Here is an 18,336-nt window from a genome sequence, read left to right as displayed (position 1 = left end):
GAGGGAGGGAAGGGAGGAGGGAGGAAGGAAGGGAGAGAGGGAGGAAGAGAGGAAGGAAAGGAAGGAAGAAAAAGAGGAAGGGAGGGAAGGAAGGCGAGAGGGAGGGAAGGTGGGAGGGAGGGAGGGAGGGAGGGAAGGAAGAAGAGAGGAAGAAAGGAAGGGAGGAAGGAAGGAAAGGGAAGAGGGAGGGAGGGAGGGAGGAGGGAGGAAGGAAGGAAGGGAAGGAGGAGGGAGGGAGGGAGAGAGCGAGGAAGAGAGGAAGGAAGGAAAGGAAAGAAGAAAAAGAGGGAGGGAAGGAAGGAAAGGATCAAAGGAGGGAAGGAGGGAGGGAGGGAAGGAAGGAAAGGATCAAAGGAAGGAAGGAGGGAGGGAAGGAAGAAGGGACGAAGAAAGGAGGTGGGAGGGAGGGAGGGAGGGGAGGAGGGAGGAAGGAAGGAAGGGAAGGAGGAGGGAGGGAGGGAGAGAGCGAGGAAGAGAGGAAGGAAGGAAAGGAAGGAAGAAAAAGAGGGAGGGAAGGAAGGAAAGGATCAAAGGAAGGAAGGAGGGAGGGAGAAAGGGAAGGAAGAAGGGAGGAAGGAAGGAGGTGGGAGGGAGGGAGGAAGGAAGGGAAGGAGGAGGGAGGGAGGGAGAGAGCGAGGAAGAGAGGAAGGAAGGAAAGGAAGGAAGAAAAAGAGGGAGGGAAGGAAGGAAAGGATCAAAGGAGGGAAGGAGGGAGGGAGGGAGGAAGGGAAGGAAGAAGGGTGGAAGGAAGGAGGTGGGAGGGAGGGAGGGAAGGGAGGAGGGAGGAAGGAAGGGAGAGAGGGATGAAGAGAGGAAGGAAAGGAAGGAAGAAAAAGAGGAAGGGAGGGAAGGAAGGAAGGCGAGAGGGAGGGAAGGTGGGAGGGAGGGAGGGAGGGAAGGAAGAAGGGAGGAAGAAAGGAAGGGAGGAAGGAAGGAAAGGGAAGAGGGAGGGAGGGAGGGAGGAGGGAACGAGGAGGGAGGGAGGGAGAGAGCGAGGAAGAGAGGAAGGAAGGAAAGATCAAAGGAAAGAAGGAAGGAGGGCGGGAAGGAAGGAAGGAAGAAAAGAAACTAGTGGAAGAGGGCAAAAGAGGAATTGTGAAGGCAGGGAGAGCTCACTAAGAAAGCCTCCACGTTGTGACGGGTGACACCTCTCCACACAGGCGGGCGCTGAAGCAGAACCGTCGTGTTGCGTTGCCCTGGGGGGGGGGGACGCCTGTCAGCCGAGAGCAGCTCCGGCCCCCCGCACGCCAGAGCAGCGCAAGAGAAAGAAGTGCAGAAGAAAGGCAGGAAGAGAAGCTGATGGAGACCCCCTCCACACACCCCCACGCTCCCCCCCCAGCAGCAAAGAGGACCCCCCCCCAAAAAAGCTATGAGGGAAAAGAGAGGGATTTTCAGCAGCCGTCTGGAACTCACTGCCACAAGAAGCAGCCGAAGCTCACAGAGTCCATCCTTGGCTTGTCTACCCTCATCCCGCCCCACCCCAAGGAGACAAGTCAGTCCTCGGCTTACGACGTTCCGCTTAGGGACCGCGCAAAGTTTACAACGGCAACTCTTGACCCGTTTTTCACACTTACGGCCGTTGCAGCATCCCCAGAGTCACCTGATCCAACATTCGGACGCTTGGGCAACTGACTCCAATTTATGACGGTCACACTGTGTCGGTGCGTGTGTGTGTGTGTGTGTGTGTGTGTGTGTGTGTGAGAGAGAGAGAGAGAGAGAGAGAGAGAGAGAGAGGTGATTCCCTTTTGTGGCTGTGGTTTCAAATCCTGACAGCTGTGTGTGTGTGTGTGTGTGTGTGTGTGTGTGTGTGAGAGAGAGAGAGAGAGAGAGAGAGAGAGAGAGAGAGAGAGAGAGAGAGAGAGAGAGAGAGAGAGAGAGAGAGAGAGAGAGAGATGATTCCCTTTTGTGGCTGCGGTTTCAAATCCTGACAGCTAGGAAGAGCAGAGGTGGGGTGCACGTCCCATCCCCTAACAAACGTGAAGCTTTCTGCATCTAATTTATCAGGCAGACTGAAAGCTGCAATTAATATTGTCAGAAGGATGCAAACTCTGGAACACAACCTTGGCAAGGAGTTGAGGTGGGGGGGGGGAGAGAAGGAAGGCAACAGCCTGGAAAGCAAACTCCCCCCCCCGGGGGAGGAGGAAGGGGGGAAAGAGCTAACAGACAATCCTGGTTTTATTTCTGCTTTTCCAGCCACACGGATAGGCAATTTGACCTGTCTGCAACTATCCAGGGAACAAAAAATTCTTGCAGTGATTGTGACTAGTTCAAGTGAAAGTGTTGTTCTTCGGTTGTGTTGCTGCCCGGAGGTGTCTGTGTGTGGGGGGTAAGGAAGCTGGTTTTATACTAAGGATCACTAGGAAATGAGCCGAAAATGAAACAGCGATGCTTTTATACAAATCTGGGGTATGTCTGTTTCTGGAGTACCGTTTGCTGGTATTTAAATTTTAAAAAAGGATTTAAACTGGCGCAGAAGACAGCAACCAAAAGGATCGGTAAGTCAATAGAATAGAATAGAATAGAATAGAATAGAATAGAATAGAATAGAATAGAATAGAATAGAATAGAATAGAATAGAATAGAATAGAATAGAATAGAATAGAATAGAATAGAATAGAATAGAATAGAATAGAATATATGGAATAGAATAGAATAGAATTAGAATAGAATAGAATAGAATAGAATAGAATAGAATAGAATAGAATAGAATAGAATAGAATAGAATAGAATAGAATAGAATAGAATATTTATTTTTATTTTTTTTATTTTAATTCCATTTATATCCCGCCCTTCTCCGAAGACTCAGGGCGGCTTACAAGCTTAGCAGTAGCCTTCATTCTATGTATATGCCTGCTTGTTAGGGCTTTCACACACACACCCCAAGCGGCATTATTACAAAGTCAGCTTAATTGCCCCCAACAATCTGGGTCCTCATTTTACCTACCTCGGAAGGATGGAAGGCTGAGTCAACCTTGAGCCTGGTGGGACTCCAACCTGCACTAATTGCAGGCAGCTGGTGTTACTTAAGGAGGCATTAGCCCACTGCTCCACCAAGGAATAGAATAGAATAGAAAATATGGAATGGAATGGAATGGAATGGAATGGAACGGAACGGAACGGAACGGAACGGAACAGAACAGAACAGAACAGAACAGAACAGAATAGAATAGGAGCTGGAAGGGACCTTGGAGGTCTTCTAGTCCAGCCCCCTGCTCAAGCAGGAGAACCCACACCCTCTCGGACAAGTGACTGTCCAGTCTCTTCTTGAAAATTTCCACTGATGGAGCACCCACAACATCTGGAGGCAAGCTGTTCCACTGGGTGATTGTACTCACTGTCAGGAAGTTCTTACAACTGTTCATTTAGTGACCATTCAGTTACGAAGGCACTTGAAAAAGGGACCTAGGACTGTTTTTCACCCTTAGGACCGTTGCAGCATCCCCCACGGTCACATGATCAAAACTCACAACGCTTGTCAAATGACTCATATTTATGACGGGCGCAGTGTCCCTGAGTCATGTGATTGCCTTTCGCAACCTTCTGAGAAGCCAAATCAATGGGGAAGCCGGATTGTGGCACAACTGTAGTCGTTAAGTCGAGGACCACCTGTAACCTTTCACAGGGGCTGGATTAGAAGACCTCCAAGGTCCCTTCCAGCTTTATTCTAATTCTAATTCTATTATTTCTATTTCTATTATTTCCTATTCTATTCTATTCTATTCTATTCTATTCTATTCTATTCTATTCTATTCTATTCTATTCTATTCTATTCTATTCTATTCTATCCCTAATCTCTATTCTATTCCTATCCTATCCTATCCTATCCTATCCTATCCTAATTCTAATTCTATTCCATTCCATTCCATTCTATTCTAATTCTATTCCATTCCATTCCATATTTTCTATTCTATTCTATTCTATTCTATTCTATTCTATTCTATTCTATTCTATTCTATTCCATTCCATTCCATTCCATATATTCTATTCTATTCTATTCTGTTCCATATATTCTATTCTATTCTATTCTATTCTATTCTATTCTATTCTATTCTATTCTATTCTATTCTATTCTATTCTATTCTATTCTATTCTATTCTATTCCATTCCATTCCATTCCATTCCATATATTCTATTCTATTCTATTCTGTTCCATATTTTCTATTCTATTCTATTCTATTCTATTCTATTCTATTCTATTCTATTCTATTCTATTCTATTCTATTCTATTCTATTCTATTCTATTCTATTCTATTCTATTCTATTCCATTCCATTCCATTCCATTCCATTCTATATTTCTATTCTATTCTTCTGTCCTGTTCCTTATTCTGTCCTATTCCCTATTCCAGGGGTAGGCAACCTTGGCCCCTTCATGACTCGCGGACTTCAACTCCCAGAATTCATGAGCCAGCATGGGGGAAAATTTGGCCCCTTCATGACTTGTGGACTTCAACTCCCAGAATTCCTGAGCCAGCATGGCTCAGCTTGGAAACCTCTCCCTTTCCCCTCAGCATGGCTGGCTCAGGAATTCTGGGAGTTGAAGTCCACCAGTCATAAAAGAGCCGAGGTTGCCTACCCCTGCCCTATTCTATTCTATTCTATTCTATTCTATTCTATTCTATTCTATTCTATTCTATTCTATTCTATTCTATTCTATTCTATTCCTATTCTATTCTGTTCTGTTCTGTTCTAATTTCTAGTCTGTTCTGTTCAGTTCTAACATTCTAAGCAAGGCCTTGTTAGCCTGCAGACAGGAAGAAATTTCACCCAAAAAATAATATATATATTTTTCCCCCTGGAAGAAATCAACTCGGCTTCGGTTTGCGGGTGATTTATCACTAACGTTTTAAAAGCCACCTTGTGCACCCCAAGTAAATTACAGAGCAAATATAGATGGTGCAGTCCTCAAACGTATGACCTTCTTTGAGCGATCAGCTTAAAATACAAGCTCCGGAGCTGGGATTGACACTAAATGCAACATTTCCTTGTTCTTGTCCCCATTTTAAATCTATAAACAGCCTCAACTGAGTGGGGGGCCGTGGGGGGGGAGGTTTTTGCTAATTATTGGGCTTATCCAAAGAGACAAAAAGGGGAGAATTAACCCTTTGCTCCCTGCAGCCATTAAAAAAAAACAGTTTTCTGAAAGAGGAATTTGTTTTTAAGGAAAATCTTCTGGACTTAGCAGAAATTTTCTTTGCTTTGTTTCTTGCTCTGCACAGGAAGTCCTCAACTATTCGTTTAGTGACCGATTCAAGTAACAACGGCACTGGGAAAAAAGTGAGTTATGGCCGTTTTTCACATAACCGTCGCAGCCTCCCCGGGGTCACGTGATCCAAATTCGGACGCTTGGCAGCTGACTCATATTTACGATGGTCGCAGCGTCCCAGGGTGTGTGTGTGTGTGTGTGTGTGTGTGTGTGTGTGAGACGTGATCCCCTTTTGCGACCTTCTGACAAGCAAAGTCAATGGGGAAAGCCGGATTCGCTTGACAACCGTGTTACTGGCTTCAGAGCCGCAATGATTCGCTTAACAAAATTGTGGTGAGAAAGGTCGTAAAATGGGGCAAAATTCACTTAACAACTGTCAGGTTAACAACACGGCTGTGACGTGAATCTCGCTTCCCCACGGATTTCGCTCGTCACGAGGGTCGCAAACGGGAATCAGGGACAGTGCAACCGTCATAAGTACATGTCAGTTGCTGGCTGAGGAATTCTGGGAGTTGAAGTCCACGAGTCATAAAAGGGCCGAGTTTGAAGACCCCTGGGTTAAAGGATGGAGGGATTACATCATTGTGAGCCAAGATAAGCAAGCCGGCATCCTTCCAAGGGTGAAGATTACGGCTCCCACATGTTGGTCACGTTGACTCACTGAAGACAGGTGGAATCTAACATCCGGAAGGACACCAGATAATCATTTTACACTCACGGTCCTGGAACATCTGAGCAGCAGTGACAGCCGGCCAGCATTAATGGAATAACAAAATAACAGAGCTGGAAGGGGACCTTGGAGGTCATCTAGTCCAACCCAGGTAGGAAACCATATACCATTTCAGACAAAGAGTTTTTGCTTTTCTGACTTTCCGCCCAGCAAGATTTTATTTATTTATTTACTGGCTGTAAATAAATAAAATATTTTTTTCAGGGGGAGAGCATGTTTTTTCAAGCACACCAGTTTTTTTCCCCACACTTAAGTGCGCCAAAGCTTTGCTGCTATCTCATGTTTTCAGCCCTGGGTTGAAGGCACAGCCCTGAAAATCCAACCACAATAACAGAAATAATAGAACAGCGAAGTTGGAGGGGACGCTGGAGGTCTTCTAGTCCAACCCTCTGCTCAGGCAGGAAACCCTATATCAGGGGTAGGCAACCTTGGCTCTTTTATGACTTCTGGACTTCATCTCCCAAAATTCCTGAGCCAGCATGGGGAACTATGGCCCCTTCATGACTCGTGGACTTCAACTCCCAGAATTCCTGAGCCAGCATGGGGGAATCTATGGCCCCTTCATGACTTGTGGACTTCAACTCCCACAATTCCTGAGCCAGCATGGGGGAACTTTGGCCCCTTCACGACTTGTGGACTTCAACTCCCACAATTCCTGAGCCAGCATGGGGGAAACTTTGGCCCCTTCACGACTTGTGGACTTCAACTCCCAGAATTCCTGAGCCAGCATGGGGGAAACTTTGGCCCCTTCACGACTTGTAGACTTCAACTCCCACAATTCCTGAGCCAGCATGGGGGAAACTTTGGCCCCTTCACGACTTGTAGACTTCAACTCCCACAATTCCTGAGCCAGCATGGGGGAAACTTTGGCCCCTTCATGACTTGTGGACTTCAACTCCCAGAATTCCTGAGCCAGCATGGGGGAAACTTTGGCCCCTTCACAACTTGTAGACTTCAACTCCCACAATTCCTGAGCCAGCATGGGGGAAACTTTGGCCCCTTCACGACTTGTGGACTTCAACTCCCACAATTCCTGAGCCAGCATGGGGGAACTTTGGCCCCTTCATGACTTGTGTACTTCAACTCCCAGAATTCCTGAGCCAGCATGGGGGAAACTTTGGCCCCTTCATGACTTGTGGACTTCAACTCCCAGAATTCCTGAGCCAGCATGGGGGAAACTTTGGCCCCTTCATGACTTGTGGACTTCAACTCCCACAATTCCTGAGCCAGCATGGGGGAACTTTGGCCCCTTCATGACTTGTGGACTTCAACTCCCAGAATTCTTGAGCCAGCATGGGGGAACTATGGCCTCTTTATGTCTTACGGACTTCAACTCCCAGAATTCCTGAGCCTGCATGGCTCAGCTTGGAAACCTCTCCCTTTTCCCTCAGCATGGCTGGCTGAGGAATTCTGGGAGTTGAAGTCCACGAGTCATAAAAGAGCCAAGGTTGCCTCCCCTTGCCTTATATCAATGGAGAAAAGTTCCTACAAGATAAAAAAAAATGCAAACAGGCTGTCTTTTTCGGGGATTCTGATCCAGCTGCCCAAGATACTTTGCCCATTTTTCTGTCTCCTGACCCACACCCAGCCACCCACCCCATGCCAACCCACTCATTTGCACAAAGAAGCCACTGAGCTCCCCAATTGTCCCAGCCGCCCCTCACTTCTCCACAGCCCACACAGCAGAGAGCAACCAGAACAATGAAGCTATACACCTTGACGCCCCCACACCTTGAGCTCAGCTGGTGTGCATTGTCAAATAATATCTCCTTCGCACCACTTCAATCCGAGATGCAAAATACCTCCTCCACTTTATTTTATTTATTTATGTTTGGAAGTGGGGGCAGAAGAGAGGGATTCAAAGGACAGTGTGTTGTGTTGCAAAGGCAAATAGCAAATTCTTGAGGTCCTGCAGCTTATGAAAGAATAAGCAGGATGGGGTGTGTGTGTGTGGTATGTGTGTTTTCAACTGATCGGCACAGAGCTGGAAGGGACCTTGGAGGTCTTCTAGTCCAACCCCAGCTCAAGCAGGAGACCATTTCTGACAAGCGGCTCTCCGGTCTACTCTTAAATTAGGAATGGTGCGCTGATCTCGCTGGATCTCCAAAGATCTGAGGGAGATTAGAGTGAGAATAATTAGAACTTAGAATAACAGAGTTGGAAGGGACCTTGGAGGTCATCTAGTCCAACCCGCCGCCCAAGCAGGAGTCCCTACACCATTTCTGACAGATGGCAGTCCAGTCTCTTCTTGAACGCCTCCAGTGATGAAGGACCAACAACATCTGAAGGCAAACGGTTCCATTGGTTTATTGTTCCCACTGTCAAGAAATTTCTCCTTATTTCCAGGTTGAATCTCTCCTTGATCACTTTTCATCCGTTGTTCCTTGTCTGGTTTTCTGGTGCTTTGGAGAACAGCTTGACCCCAACTTTTCTTTGTGGCAGCCTTTCAAATATTGGACCACTGCTGTCCTATCACCCCTCGTCCTTCTCTTCATTAAACTAGGCCAGGGGGAGGCAACCTTGGCTCTTTTATGACTCGTGGACTTCAACTCCCAGAATTCCTGAGCCAGCCATGCTGAGGGGAAAGGGAGAGGTTTCCAAGATGAGCCACGCTGGCTCAGGAATTCTGGGAGTTGAAGTCCACAAGTCATGAAGGGGCCATATTTTCCCCCATGCTGGCTCAGGAATTCTGGGAGTTGAAGTCCACAAGTCACGAAGGGGCCATATTTTCCCCCACGCTGGCTCAGGAATTCTGGGAGTTGAAGTCCACAAGTCATGAAGGGGTCATATTTTCCCCCATGCTGGCTCAGAAATTCTGGGAGTTGAAGTCCACAAGTCACGAAGGGGCCATATTTTCCCCCATGCTGGCTCAGGAACTCTGGGAGTTGAAGTCCACAAGTCATAAAAGAGCCATGGTTTCCTACCCCTGAACTAGACACCCCCAATTCCAGCAACCGTTCCTTATATGTTTTAGCCTCCAGTCCCCTGATCATCTTTGTTGCTCTTCTCTGCACTCTTTCTAGAGTCTCAACATCTTTTTTACATGGTGGTGACCAAACTTGGTTGCGCTATTCTAAGTGTGATCTTACTAAGACCACACAAAATGCTACAGATCTAAAAAACACCTTGAGCCCATATTTCTTGACGTCGCCAAGCTTGAGAACCGATCTAGACACAAAGGGAAATTTCCCAACAGTGAGAACGATTACAGGTAATCCCTCGAGTTACAAGAGCTCGTTTAGTGACCGTTCAAAATTACAACGGCACTGCAAAAAAAGTGACCTACGACCGTCGCAGCATCCCTGTGATCAAGTGATCAAAATTCAGATGCTTGGCAACTGATTTCATATTTATGATGGCTTGCAGTGTCCCGGGGTCATGTTTGATCCCCTTTTGTGACTTTCTGAGAAGCAAAATCGACGGGGAAAGCCCAGGTTCACTTAACAACTGTGTGACTAACTTCACAACTGCAATGATCCACTTAACTAAAAGCAGCAAAAAAAAGAAAAGAAAAAAGGTTCTAAAACGCAGCAAAACTCAATAAAATGTCTCACCTCTGGACTCAAATTATGCTTGTTAAGTTGACGACTAGCTGTCATCGACCTCCAGAAGTTGTGGGGTGCTCCATCACTGGAGGTTTTTAAAGAAAAAAAACAACTGGACGGCTATTTGTCTGAAATGGTATGGGGGTCTCCTGCTTGAGCAGGGGGTTGGACTAGATGACCTCCAAGGGTCCCTTCCGACTCTGTCACCATCTTGTTCTGAGTAACACTGCTCTAAAGGAATGTCCAAAGTGGTTTGTTGTTTTTTTTAGCGCTAGCTAGAATTGGGAGATAACTGAATGGATAACATTTATCAGAATTTGGGAGGGGAAAGAGAGTCTTGGTTGATTTTTGAAGTGGAATTCCTGCAGTCAGGAAAAATCAGGATGGATTTCTCCTGGCTCATATATTTTTGGCACTGGGAAAGGGCAGAGCCAAAAACGGAATGGAAGGAAGGTGTCTTGGCCAACAGCCCAGGGAATAAATAACCTACCTCAACGTCTTTATTGGAGCAAGGCCATTTGTTCAACCACCCACCCACCCTTCCCCGGGTCTCAAGTTAAGCGGGAGGGCTGCCAAATTATTTGCAGATGCCAAATGTTGCGCTGAGCTTTAAAATATGCAAATTTTATTCCTAATCAGCATCCGAGGGCCGTTTTTAGAACAGAAGGCAAAAAGCTGCATGGGGGGGGTGTTGAGTTTTTGTTTGTTTTTTCATTTAGTGGCTGTTCGAAGTGATGCTACTTCAAAAAGTGGCAGAATAACAAGAATAAGAATAAGAATAATTAGAATAATAGAATAACAACAAAAAACAATAATACTAATAGAATAGAATAACAACAACAGCAACAACAACAATAACAATATCATCATCATCAAACATCCAGATCTGCCTATCTCAGGTCCTTGGTAAGGACTCAATAGGTAGAGGAAAATGCCAAACATCTGGCTGACTGTGTGAAGAATAGTAATAATAATAATAATAATAATAATAATAATAATAATAATAATAACAACAACAACAACAACAACAACAATAATAATAATAATATAATAATAGAATAGAAAATATGGAATAGAATAGAATAGAATAGAATAGAATAGAATAGAATAGAATAGAATAGAATAGAATAGAATAGAGCAGAACAGAATTAAAAAATGGAATGGAATGGAATGGAATGGAATGGAATGGAGTAGAGTAGAGTAGAGTAGAGTAGAGTAGAGTAGAGTAGAGTAGAGTAGAGTAGAGTAGAGTAGAGTAGAGTAGAGTAGAGTAGAGTAGAATAGAATAGAATAGAATAGAATAGAATAGAATAGAATAGAATAGAATAGAATAGAATAGAATAGAATAGAATAGGAAGGGACCTTGGAGGTCTTGTAGTCCAAACCCACCCACCCACCCCCTGGGTTTAATTAATGTTTGTCTAACTTGATCCAATCTACTTTTATTCCTGGCTGGTCAAGAATCAGCTTTTAGACCCACATCGTAGCTCAGTTTATCCATCTGGGGAGAGACACATTTTGAAAAAAAGCCATTTCATAAAAGAAAAGCTATTCAGTGTAACTGGCTTTTTTTTATTAACAAACCATTGCAATTAGCGACAAAGCTCTGAACCCAAAACACTTAAAAGGTTTCCTGTGGTCCGTCTAACTGGGAGGAAAAAACACGTCCATCAGGGTTATTCGCTGCTCTCTGGGAAAGCCATTAATGATTTAATTTAAAATGGGTTTTGCAAAGGGCAACACAGCTTGTAGGACAGTTTCTATCATTTGTTGCTGCGGGCTGTACGGCCCTTTTTCTCGCACTCCCACACAAATACACACACACACACACACACACACAACAATACATTTGTGGCAAGAGGAAGCCGGCTTTTAATGGAGGAGAGCTCAAATCTTGGCACCCAAATTGTCTGGGAAAAGAATTAAAAGATCTTTGCCCTTTTATTAGAAGGAGCCTTCGCAAAAGCTTCTGCCTTTGGTAGGTTGTCCTTGACTTACAAACATTCATTTAGCGATGGTTTGAAGTGACAACCCTACTTTAAAAAGTGACTTACGAGCGGTCCTCGCACTTATGACTATCACGGCATCCCAAGAGTCAAATGATCAAAATCTGGGCCCCTGGCAACAGCACATATTTACAATGGTTGCAGCATCGTTATAGGACCACCATTTATATTTATATTTATTTATACATTTGTATGACCACCATTTGCGAACTTCCCAGCTAGCTTCCAACCAGCAAAGTCAACGGGGAAAGCCGGATTTGCTGAACAACCTCGTGATTCACTTAACAACAACTAACCAAAGAGAAAAGCATTTCCTAACAGTGAGAACAATTAACCAGTGGAACAAGTCATAAAAGGGCCAAGTTTGAAGAGCCCTGGTTCATGGGTTTATTTGGGAACAAAAGGGGAAAATTCAGGTTTCTGAGTGCCAACTCTGAAATCTGAATTTTTCCCTTTCAATCCTAAATATGGTAGCTCCGAAAAACTCCACTTCTGGCTGGTTTTGCCATGTGCACCTCAGACTCCTGAAAGATTTAGCATAGGGGTCTTCAAACTTGGCCCTTTGATGACTTGTGGACTTCAACTCCCACGCCTGGCTGAGGAATTCTGGGAGTTGAAGTCCACGCCTCTTAAAATGGCCGAGGTTGAGAAATACCAGTTTAGCTTTTTCTGAGTTATTAGCATTATTTCCCCTCACATTATGTCAGGGGTCTTCAAACTTGGCCCTTGTGGACTTCAACTCCCAGAATTCCTCAGCCAGCATGCCTGCCTGAGGAATTCTGGGAGTTGAAGTCCACAAGTCATCAAAGGGCCAAGTTTGAAGAGCCCTGATTTAGCATAAGTCACAGGACGACAGCCATGTTAAGTCTACTAAAAAAAAAAATAGGAATCTGGAAGTGCTTTTTCCAACTAACACGTTTTATTCAAAAGCATTGGCTTTTGTGAGCTGCAATTTCCTCCGGTTTCAGTGTAGTACAGAAACTTTGAAAAATGCTTCTCTGGTGCAAAAATTACTGGCTGTAGATTGTCTTCTTATTACCGCTATAAATTGAGATGCAGGAGGAGAGACAGGTGGGCTATCTCCTTGCTGATCTCTTGAAATATTAATTAAATCCAGCATGTATACAGAGGCATGGAGAGAAAAGAGAGCCCTTGAACCCTTTATTTTTTAAAAACAACAACAAAGGTTTTCCGACTCTTCTTTCTATTAAAATAAATCTTGCTTGGGGGAAAATGTAAATGTTCTTCTACTCTCCAGCTTTTAGCCTCCTGAAAAGAACATTTTCAGATAATTTGCCATTTTAAAACCCCGGGGAAGCTACCGGTACTCCTAATTTTGAAAGCTTTTGCACCAAATATGAGGGAGGCTAAAATCCAAGAAGGATACAGGGATGGGGTGTCTAAAAGGAGCTTCACTCTTAAGAGGGCCAAAAATTAAATTATGATAAATCAAACAGAATCAATGGTTTAAAACAATGCAGGGAATGTTATAGCTTTGGGGGCGAAAACTTCCTTACATTGTTCTTCTGATAACTAGCGTCACCAGGAGTAAAAAAGTTTGATCATCCCAGGTCATGTTTCTCAACTTTGAACATCTTTAAGATGGGTGGATTTTAACTCCCAGAATTCTGGGAGTTGAAGTCCACCCATCTTAGAGTTGTCAAGGTAGAGAAACACCAGTCAAGGGAAACTCCAAGGCAGCAATACCAAAACATTAAAGTCCATTTTTAAAACCAACACAATTAGAACGTAGAATAATAGAGTTGGATAGGACCTCGGAGGTCATCTAGTCCAGCCCTCTGCTCGAGCAGCAGACCCTATATACCGCTTCCAACAAATTCTGAATTCTTAGGTGTGCAGAGGGTAATTGGAGAAGAAATCAACAAACAGATGCTTGCTGAAAATTTGGGGGCATTTCCATAGCTTTGTGCTCAGTCACTTATTTCCCTATTTTTTTTAAAAAAAAAACTACAGGTAGTCCTCTTTAACATGTCACTTAACAATGGCAGTTCCAGAAGTCTCCGGTTAGTGTCATTAAGCGAGGGGGTCTTCAAACTAGGCCCTTTTATGACTTGTGGACTTCAACTCCCAGAATTCCTCAGCCAGGAAAACTAATCCAAGGAGAAAAGCAACCTAGAACTAAGGAGAAACTTCCTGACAGTTAGAACAATTAACCGGTGGAACACCTTGCTTCCAGAAACGGTGACTGCTCCAACACTGGAAGTTTTTAAGAAGAGACTGGACGGCCATTTGTCTGAAATGGGATAGGGTTTCCTGCCTGAGTAGGGGGTTGGACTAAAAGACCTCCAACAACAACAACAACTCTTCTCCTCCTCCTCCTCCTCCTCCTCCTCCTCCTCATCATCATCATCATCATCATCATCAAGTTGGAAGACCCCTGATCTACAACTTCTGATTCAGTCAAATCAACCATCCACAGGCACATAGAGATAAACAACATCTGCACACCATTTTCGCAAGAGAAATTCAAAAAGCTGAATTTCACCAGCAATCAACACCCGGATAAGCAGAGATTTAACACCAGGATTAACCTTAGACCAGGGGTAGGCAACCTCGGCTCTTTTATGACTTATGGACTTCAACTCCCAGAATTCCTGAATCATCATAGCTGGCTCAGGAATTCTGGGAGTTGAGGTCCATGAGTCATAAAAGAGCCAAGGTTTCCTACCCCTGCCCTAGACCAACAATGAAGCAGTAAAACCATGCCCCAAGCAAGGAACTTCCTATTCAGACGAACAAGCTAACAGTAAAACCACAACCTAATCAAGGAACAACCAAGAACATTCCCACCAACCCTGACAGGCCAAGCCATTTGTATATAAGCAGAGAGCAAACCTCGCCACCCCTTCTAGCACTGATGATGTTACCTAGTTGGGTAATGAGACGTCTGCAAAAAAAAAAAGCAACCAAGCTCAGAGAGCACCAAGGACTCCACCGAAGTAGCTTCCACTGGTTAATTGTTCTAATCTAATTGGTTGCGACCCAGGTCACAAGCATCTGCCATTCAGTTTCTAGGCCTTTAGACTTTATGACCAAACCAAGGTCTCAGGCCCCAACGTCGGGACTCACCCATTCAAAAAGGCCCTCCTGGCCCGCCATTGCGCTCACCTTTGTGGTGTCATCATGTGACCGCTGGTATCGCTTCCACCGGCATCCATAAATTCCCGTCAGGCATGACAAGCACAACTGGGGCTCATAATATTGGAGTGGCTGGTGTTTAACCATGCTCTTCCAGCTGGCCGGTTGCGAATTCTCAGAGGTCCATCAGGGCTTGTGAGACCCCCTGCAAAAAAAACGAAAAAGAAAAAAGGAAGAATTGGGTTAAACTCTGGAGCAACTGAGTTAAGAGAAACATCTCATGAACGTACCACCGTTTTTCATCTGTCAAGGATCTCCAAACTTGGCCACTTGAAGACGTGTGGACTTCAACTCCCAGAATTCCCCAGCCAGCATGGCTGGCTGGGGAATTCTGGGAGTTGAAGTCCACACGTCTTCAAGTGGCCAAGTTTGGAGACCCCCTCATCTAAGTCCTGCCAAGGAAGAGATCCATGACTGAAATTAGCTTGTGGGGGCCTCAAGAGACTGGACAACCATTTGTCTGAAATGGAATAGAGTAGGGGTAGGCAACCTCGGCTCTTTTATGACTCATGGACTTCAACTCCCAGAATTCCTGAGCCAGCATGCCTCAGCATGGAAACCTCTCCCTTTCCCCTCAGCGTGGCTGCCTCAGGAATTCTGGGAGTTGAAGTCCACGAGTCATAAAAGAGCCGAGGTTGCCTACCCCTGGTCTAGGGTTTCCTGCCTGAGCAGGGGGTTGGACTAGAAGACCTCTAAGGTCAATTCTAATTCTAATTCTAATTCTAATTCTAATTCTAATTCTAATTCTAATTCTAATTCTAATTCTAATTCTAATTCTAATTCTAATTCTAATTCTAATTCTAATTCTAATTCTAATTCTAATTCCTCTAATTCTAGCCCCGGAAATGTAGATCCAGTGACCACAGGGGCAGAGGGTGGCCGTCATACCTTCAAAGCGTCGCTAAGCGATCGGTCGTAAGTCGAGGACCACCCATAGTGGCTTAAAAGTCCTCTCCCCCTAGTTTATGCTCTCCGAAGAAATGGGAGGGGGAAGAGCCATAACTGCAAAGAACGGAGCTGATCCAATGTTTTTCCTTCCGTGTTTGTGGAAATTGCTATGCTGCGTTACCAAAGCACTTCCCACGTGTATCTCGGCCTCGTCTTTGGGGAGAGGGCTCCGAGCTCGGCTCCCTGCAGCTCTGGAAGGCAGCTTATGAATGATTCAGGTCCTTGGCTGGTAAGCATTTCAGACACCGAAATAAAACAGGAAGCAGGATGGGGGAGAAATGAATTATTCACCTTTTGCAATGGGCACCTGGGGAGGGGGGGGGAAGGACGAATGAGGAGGCAGAGAGAGAGAAAGAGAAAGAGAGAGAGATTGCTAGGTAATAATAAGTAGCCCGAAAGATATGGATAGACATGAATAGATAATAGACAGAGAAAGAGAGAAAGAGATTGATAGACAGATCGTAATAGGTAGACAGAAAGATATGGGTGGATGGGTAAATGTGAATAAATAATTGGGAGAGAGAGAGAAAGAGAGGAATTGTTAGATAGATAGATAGATAGATAGATAGATAGATAGATAGATAGATAGATAGATAGATAGATAGATAGATAGATAGATAGATACATAGAGATGAAAGATATGGATATGATAGATATGAACAGATAATAGAGAAAGAGAGAGAGATAGTAATTAGACAGAAAGATATGGATAGATGGATAAATAATAGATAATCGGGAGAGAGGGGGGGAATAGATAGATAGATAAATAGACAGACAGACAGACAGATAGATATGGATATGATAGATATGAATAGATAAGAGAGAAAGAGAGATAGTAATAAGTAGAAAGATATGGGTAGGTGGATAGGTATGAATAGATAAGAGAGAGAGAGAGAGAAATAGATAGACAGATATAGATAGATAGATGATAGATAGATAGATAGATAGATAGATAGATAGATAGATAGATAGACAGACAGACAGACAGACAGACAGACAGACAGACAGACAGACAGACAGACAGACAGACATGGATATGATAGGCCCGGGGTACTTGCGAGACCACCTGCTGCCATTGTCAACCTCCCATCGCCCGGTTCGCTCCCACAGAGTCGGCCTCCTCGTCGGTCAGGCAATGCCGTCTGGCGACCCCCGGGGGGAGAGCCTTCTCTGTGGGCGCACCGACCCTCCGGAACGAACTGCCCCCCGGAGCTGCGGACGAGCCCTGACCTTCGGTCCTTCCGCCGTGACCTGAAGACATGGTTGTTCCAACAAGCGGGCCTGGACTGACTATGGTTTTTAATTTGGTTTTTATTGTGTTACATTGTCCCGTATTTCTTATATTCCTTGTTTAATTCTTTTTTAATTTTTTATATTTTATGTCTCTTAATTTTTTATTGTTGTGAGCCACCCTGAGTCCTTAGGGAGGAGAGCGGCATATAAATTTAATAAATCCTAATCCTAGATATGAATAGATAAGAGAGAAAGAGAGATAGTAATAAGTAGACAGAAAGATATGGGTAGGAGGATAGATATGAATAGATAAGAGAGAGAGAGAGAGAGAGAGAGAGAGAGAGAGAGAGAGAGAGAGAGAGAGAGAGAGAGAGAGAGAGATAAGTAGACAAAAAGATATGGATATGACAGATATGAATAGATAATAGAGAAATAGAGAGAGAGAGAGAGAGAGAGAGAGAGAGAGAGAGAGCTCTTTATCTTTTAAAAGATAAAAAGAGAGGTAAAAGTTATCCTATCACTGAAAGGATCATTGCAGAATAAAACAACAGAATATAATAGAATAACAGAGCTGGAAGGGACCTTGGAGGTCATCTAGTCCAACCCCCCAGCTCAGGCAGGAAACCCTGTACCATTTCAGACAGAGAGATGCCCAATTTCTTCATAAAAACCTCCAGTCTTGGACCAGTCCGCATGCCACGGCATGTCATGCGTAGGCAGGACTAAAATAAACCTGGTTTGCAGCCCAACACTTCCTCCCAAAGGAATGGTTGGCTCCAGCGCAGCCTTTCCTAACTGGTGCACCCCAACTGGACCAGCACTACAACTCCCAGAACCCCCAGCTGGCTGGCACGGCATTCTGGGAATTGTAGTCCAACGAAGTTTTAGAGGATATCAGGTTGGCGGTGCAGATCCCACCACATTGAATGCTACTGAACGGAATTTTCTCCCCACCCTCTTCAAGGACCCTTCATGGTTAGATAGTCCTCGACTTACAACCGTCCACTTAGCGACCGTTCGAAGTCACAACGGCCCTGAACGAAGCGACTGAGGACCGTTTTTCACACTTACGACCGTAAGGGTCATGTGATCAAAATTCAACTGACTCGTATTCAAGATGGTCACAGTGTCCCTTTGTGTGTGTGTGTGTGTGTGTGTGTGTTTGTGTGTGTTTGTGTGTGTGTGTGTGTGTGTGTTTTTCACCTGACCCCCTTTGGTGACCTTCTGACAAGCAACATCAAGGGGGGAAGGGGGGGGCGGGAAGCCAGATTCGCTTAACAACCGTGTCACTAAACTAACAACTTCACTGATTCACTTAGCAACTGTAGCAAGAAAAAGGTCGTAAAATGGGAGGAAAACTCAAGCTTAACAGACGTTTCACTCAGCGACAGAAATGTTGGGCTCAACTGTGGCCGTAAGTCAAGGACCCGGCCGGATTAAAAAAGGCAGTGAATGAAAGCAGAGACAAGGTCTTGCTTAACCACGGAAATCTGGGGCTAAATCGCGGTCGT

At 44.8% G+C, this 18,336-nt stretch overlaps 1 protein-coding gene across 1 annotated transcript in view; it reads right to left on the bottom strand.

The window, feature by feature from the left end:
- Nucleotides 1-14,923, bottom strand: part of GDPD5 (glycerophosphodiester phosphodiesterase domain containing 5) — a 76,334-nt gene extending 61,411 nt beyond the window's left edge. Inside the window, exon 1 of the mRNA XM_081327838.1 lies at nt 14,615-14,923. Coding sequence (XP_081183964.1) covers nt 14,615-14,731 — 117 coding nt within the window. The 5' untranslated portion in view covers nt 14,732-14,923. The remainder of the gene's footprint in view (nt 1-14,614) is intronic.
- Between the last annotated feature and the right edge of the window lie 3,413 nt (nt 14,924-18,336).

The sequence above is a fragment of the Vipera berus genome, assembly GCF_964194415.1.
Source record: "Vipera berus genome assembly, chromosome: 4".
In the NCBI taxonomy this organism is placed as follows: domain Eukaryota; kingdom Metazoa; phylum Chordata; class Lepidosauria; order Squamata; family Viperidae; genus Vipera; species Vipera berus.
This window is presented reverse-complemented; position numbering and strand designations above follow the sequence as displayed.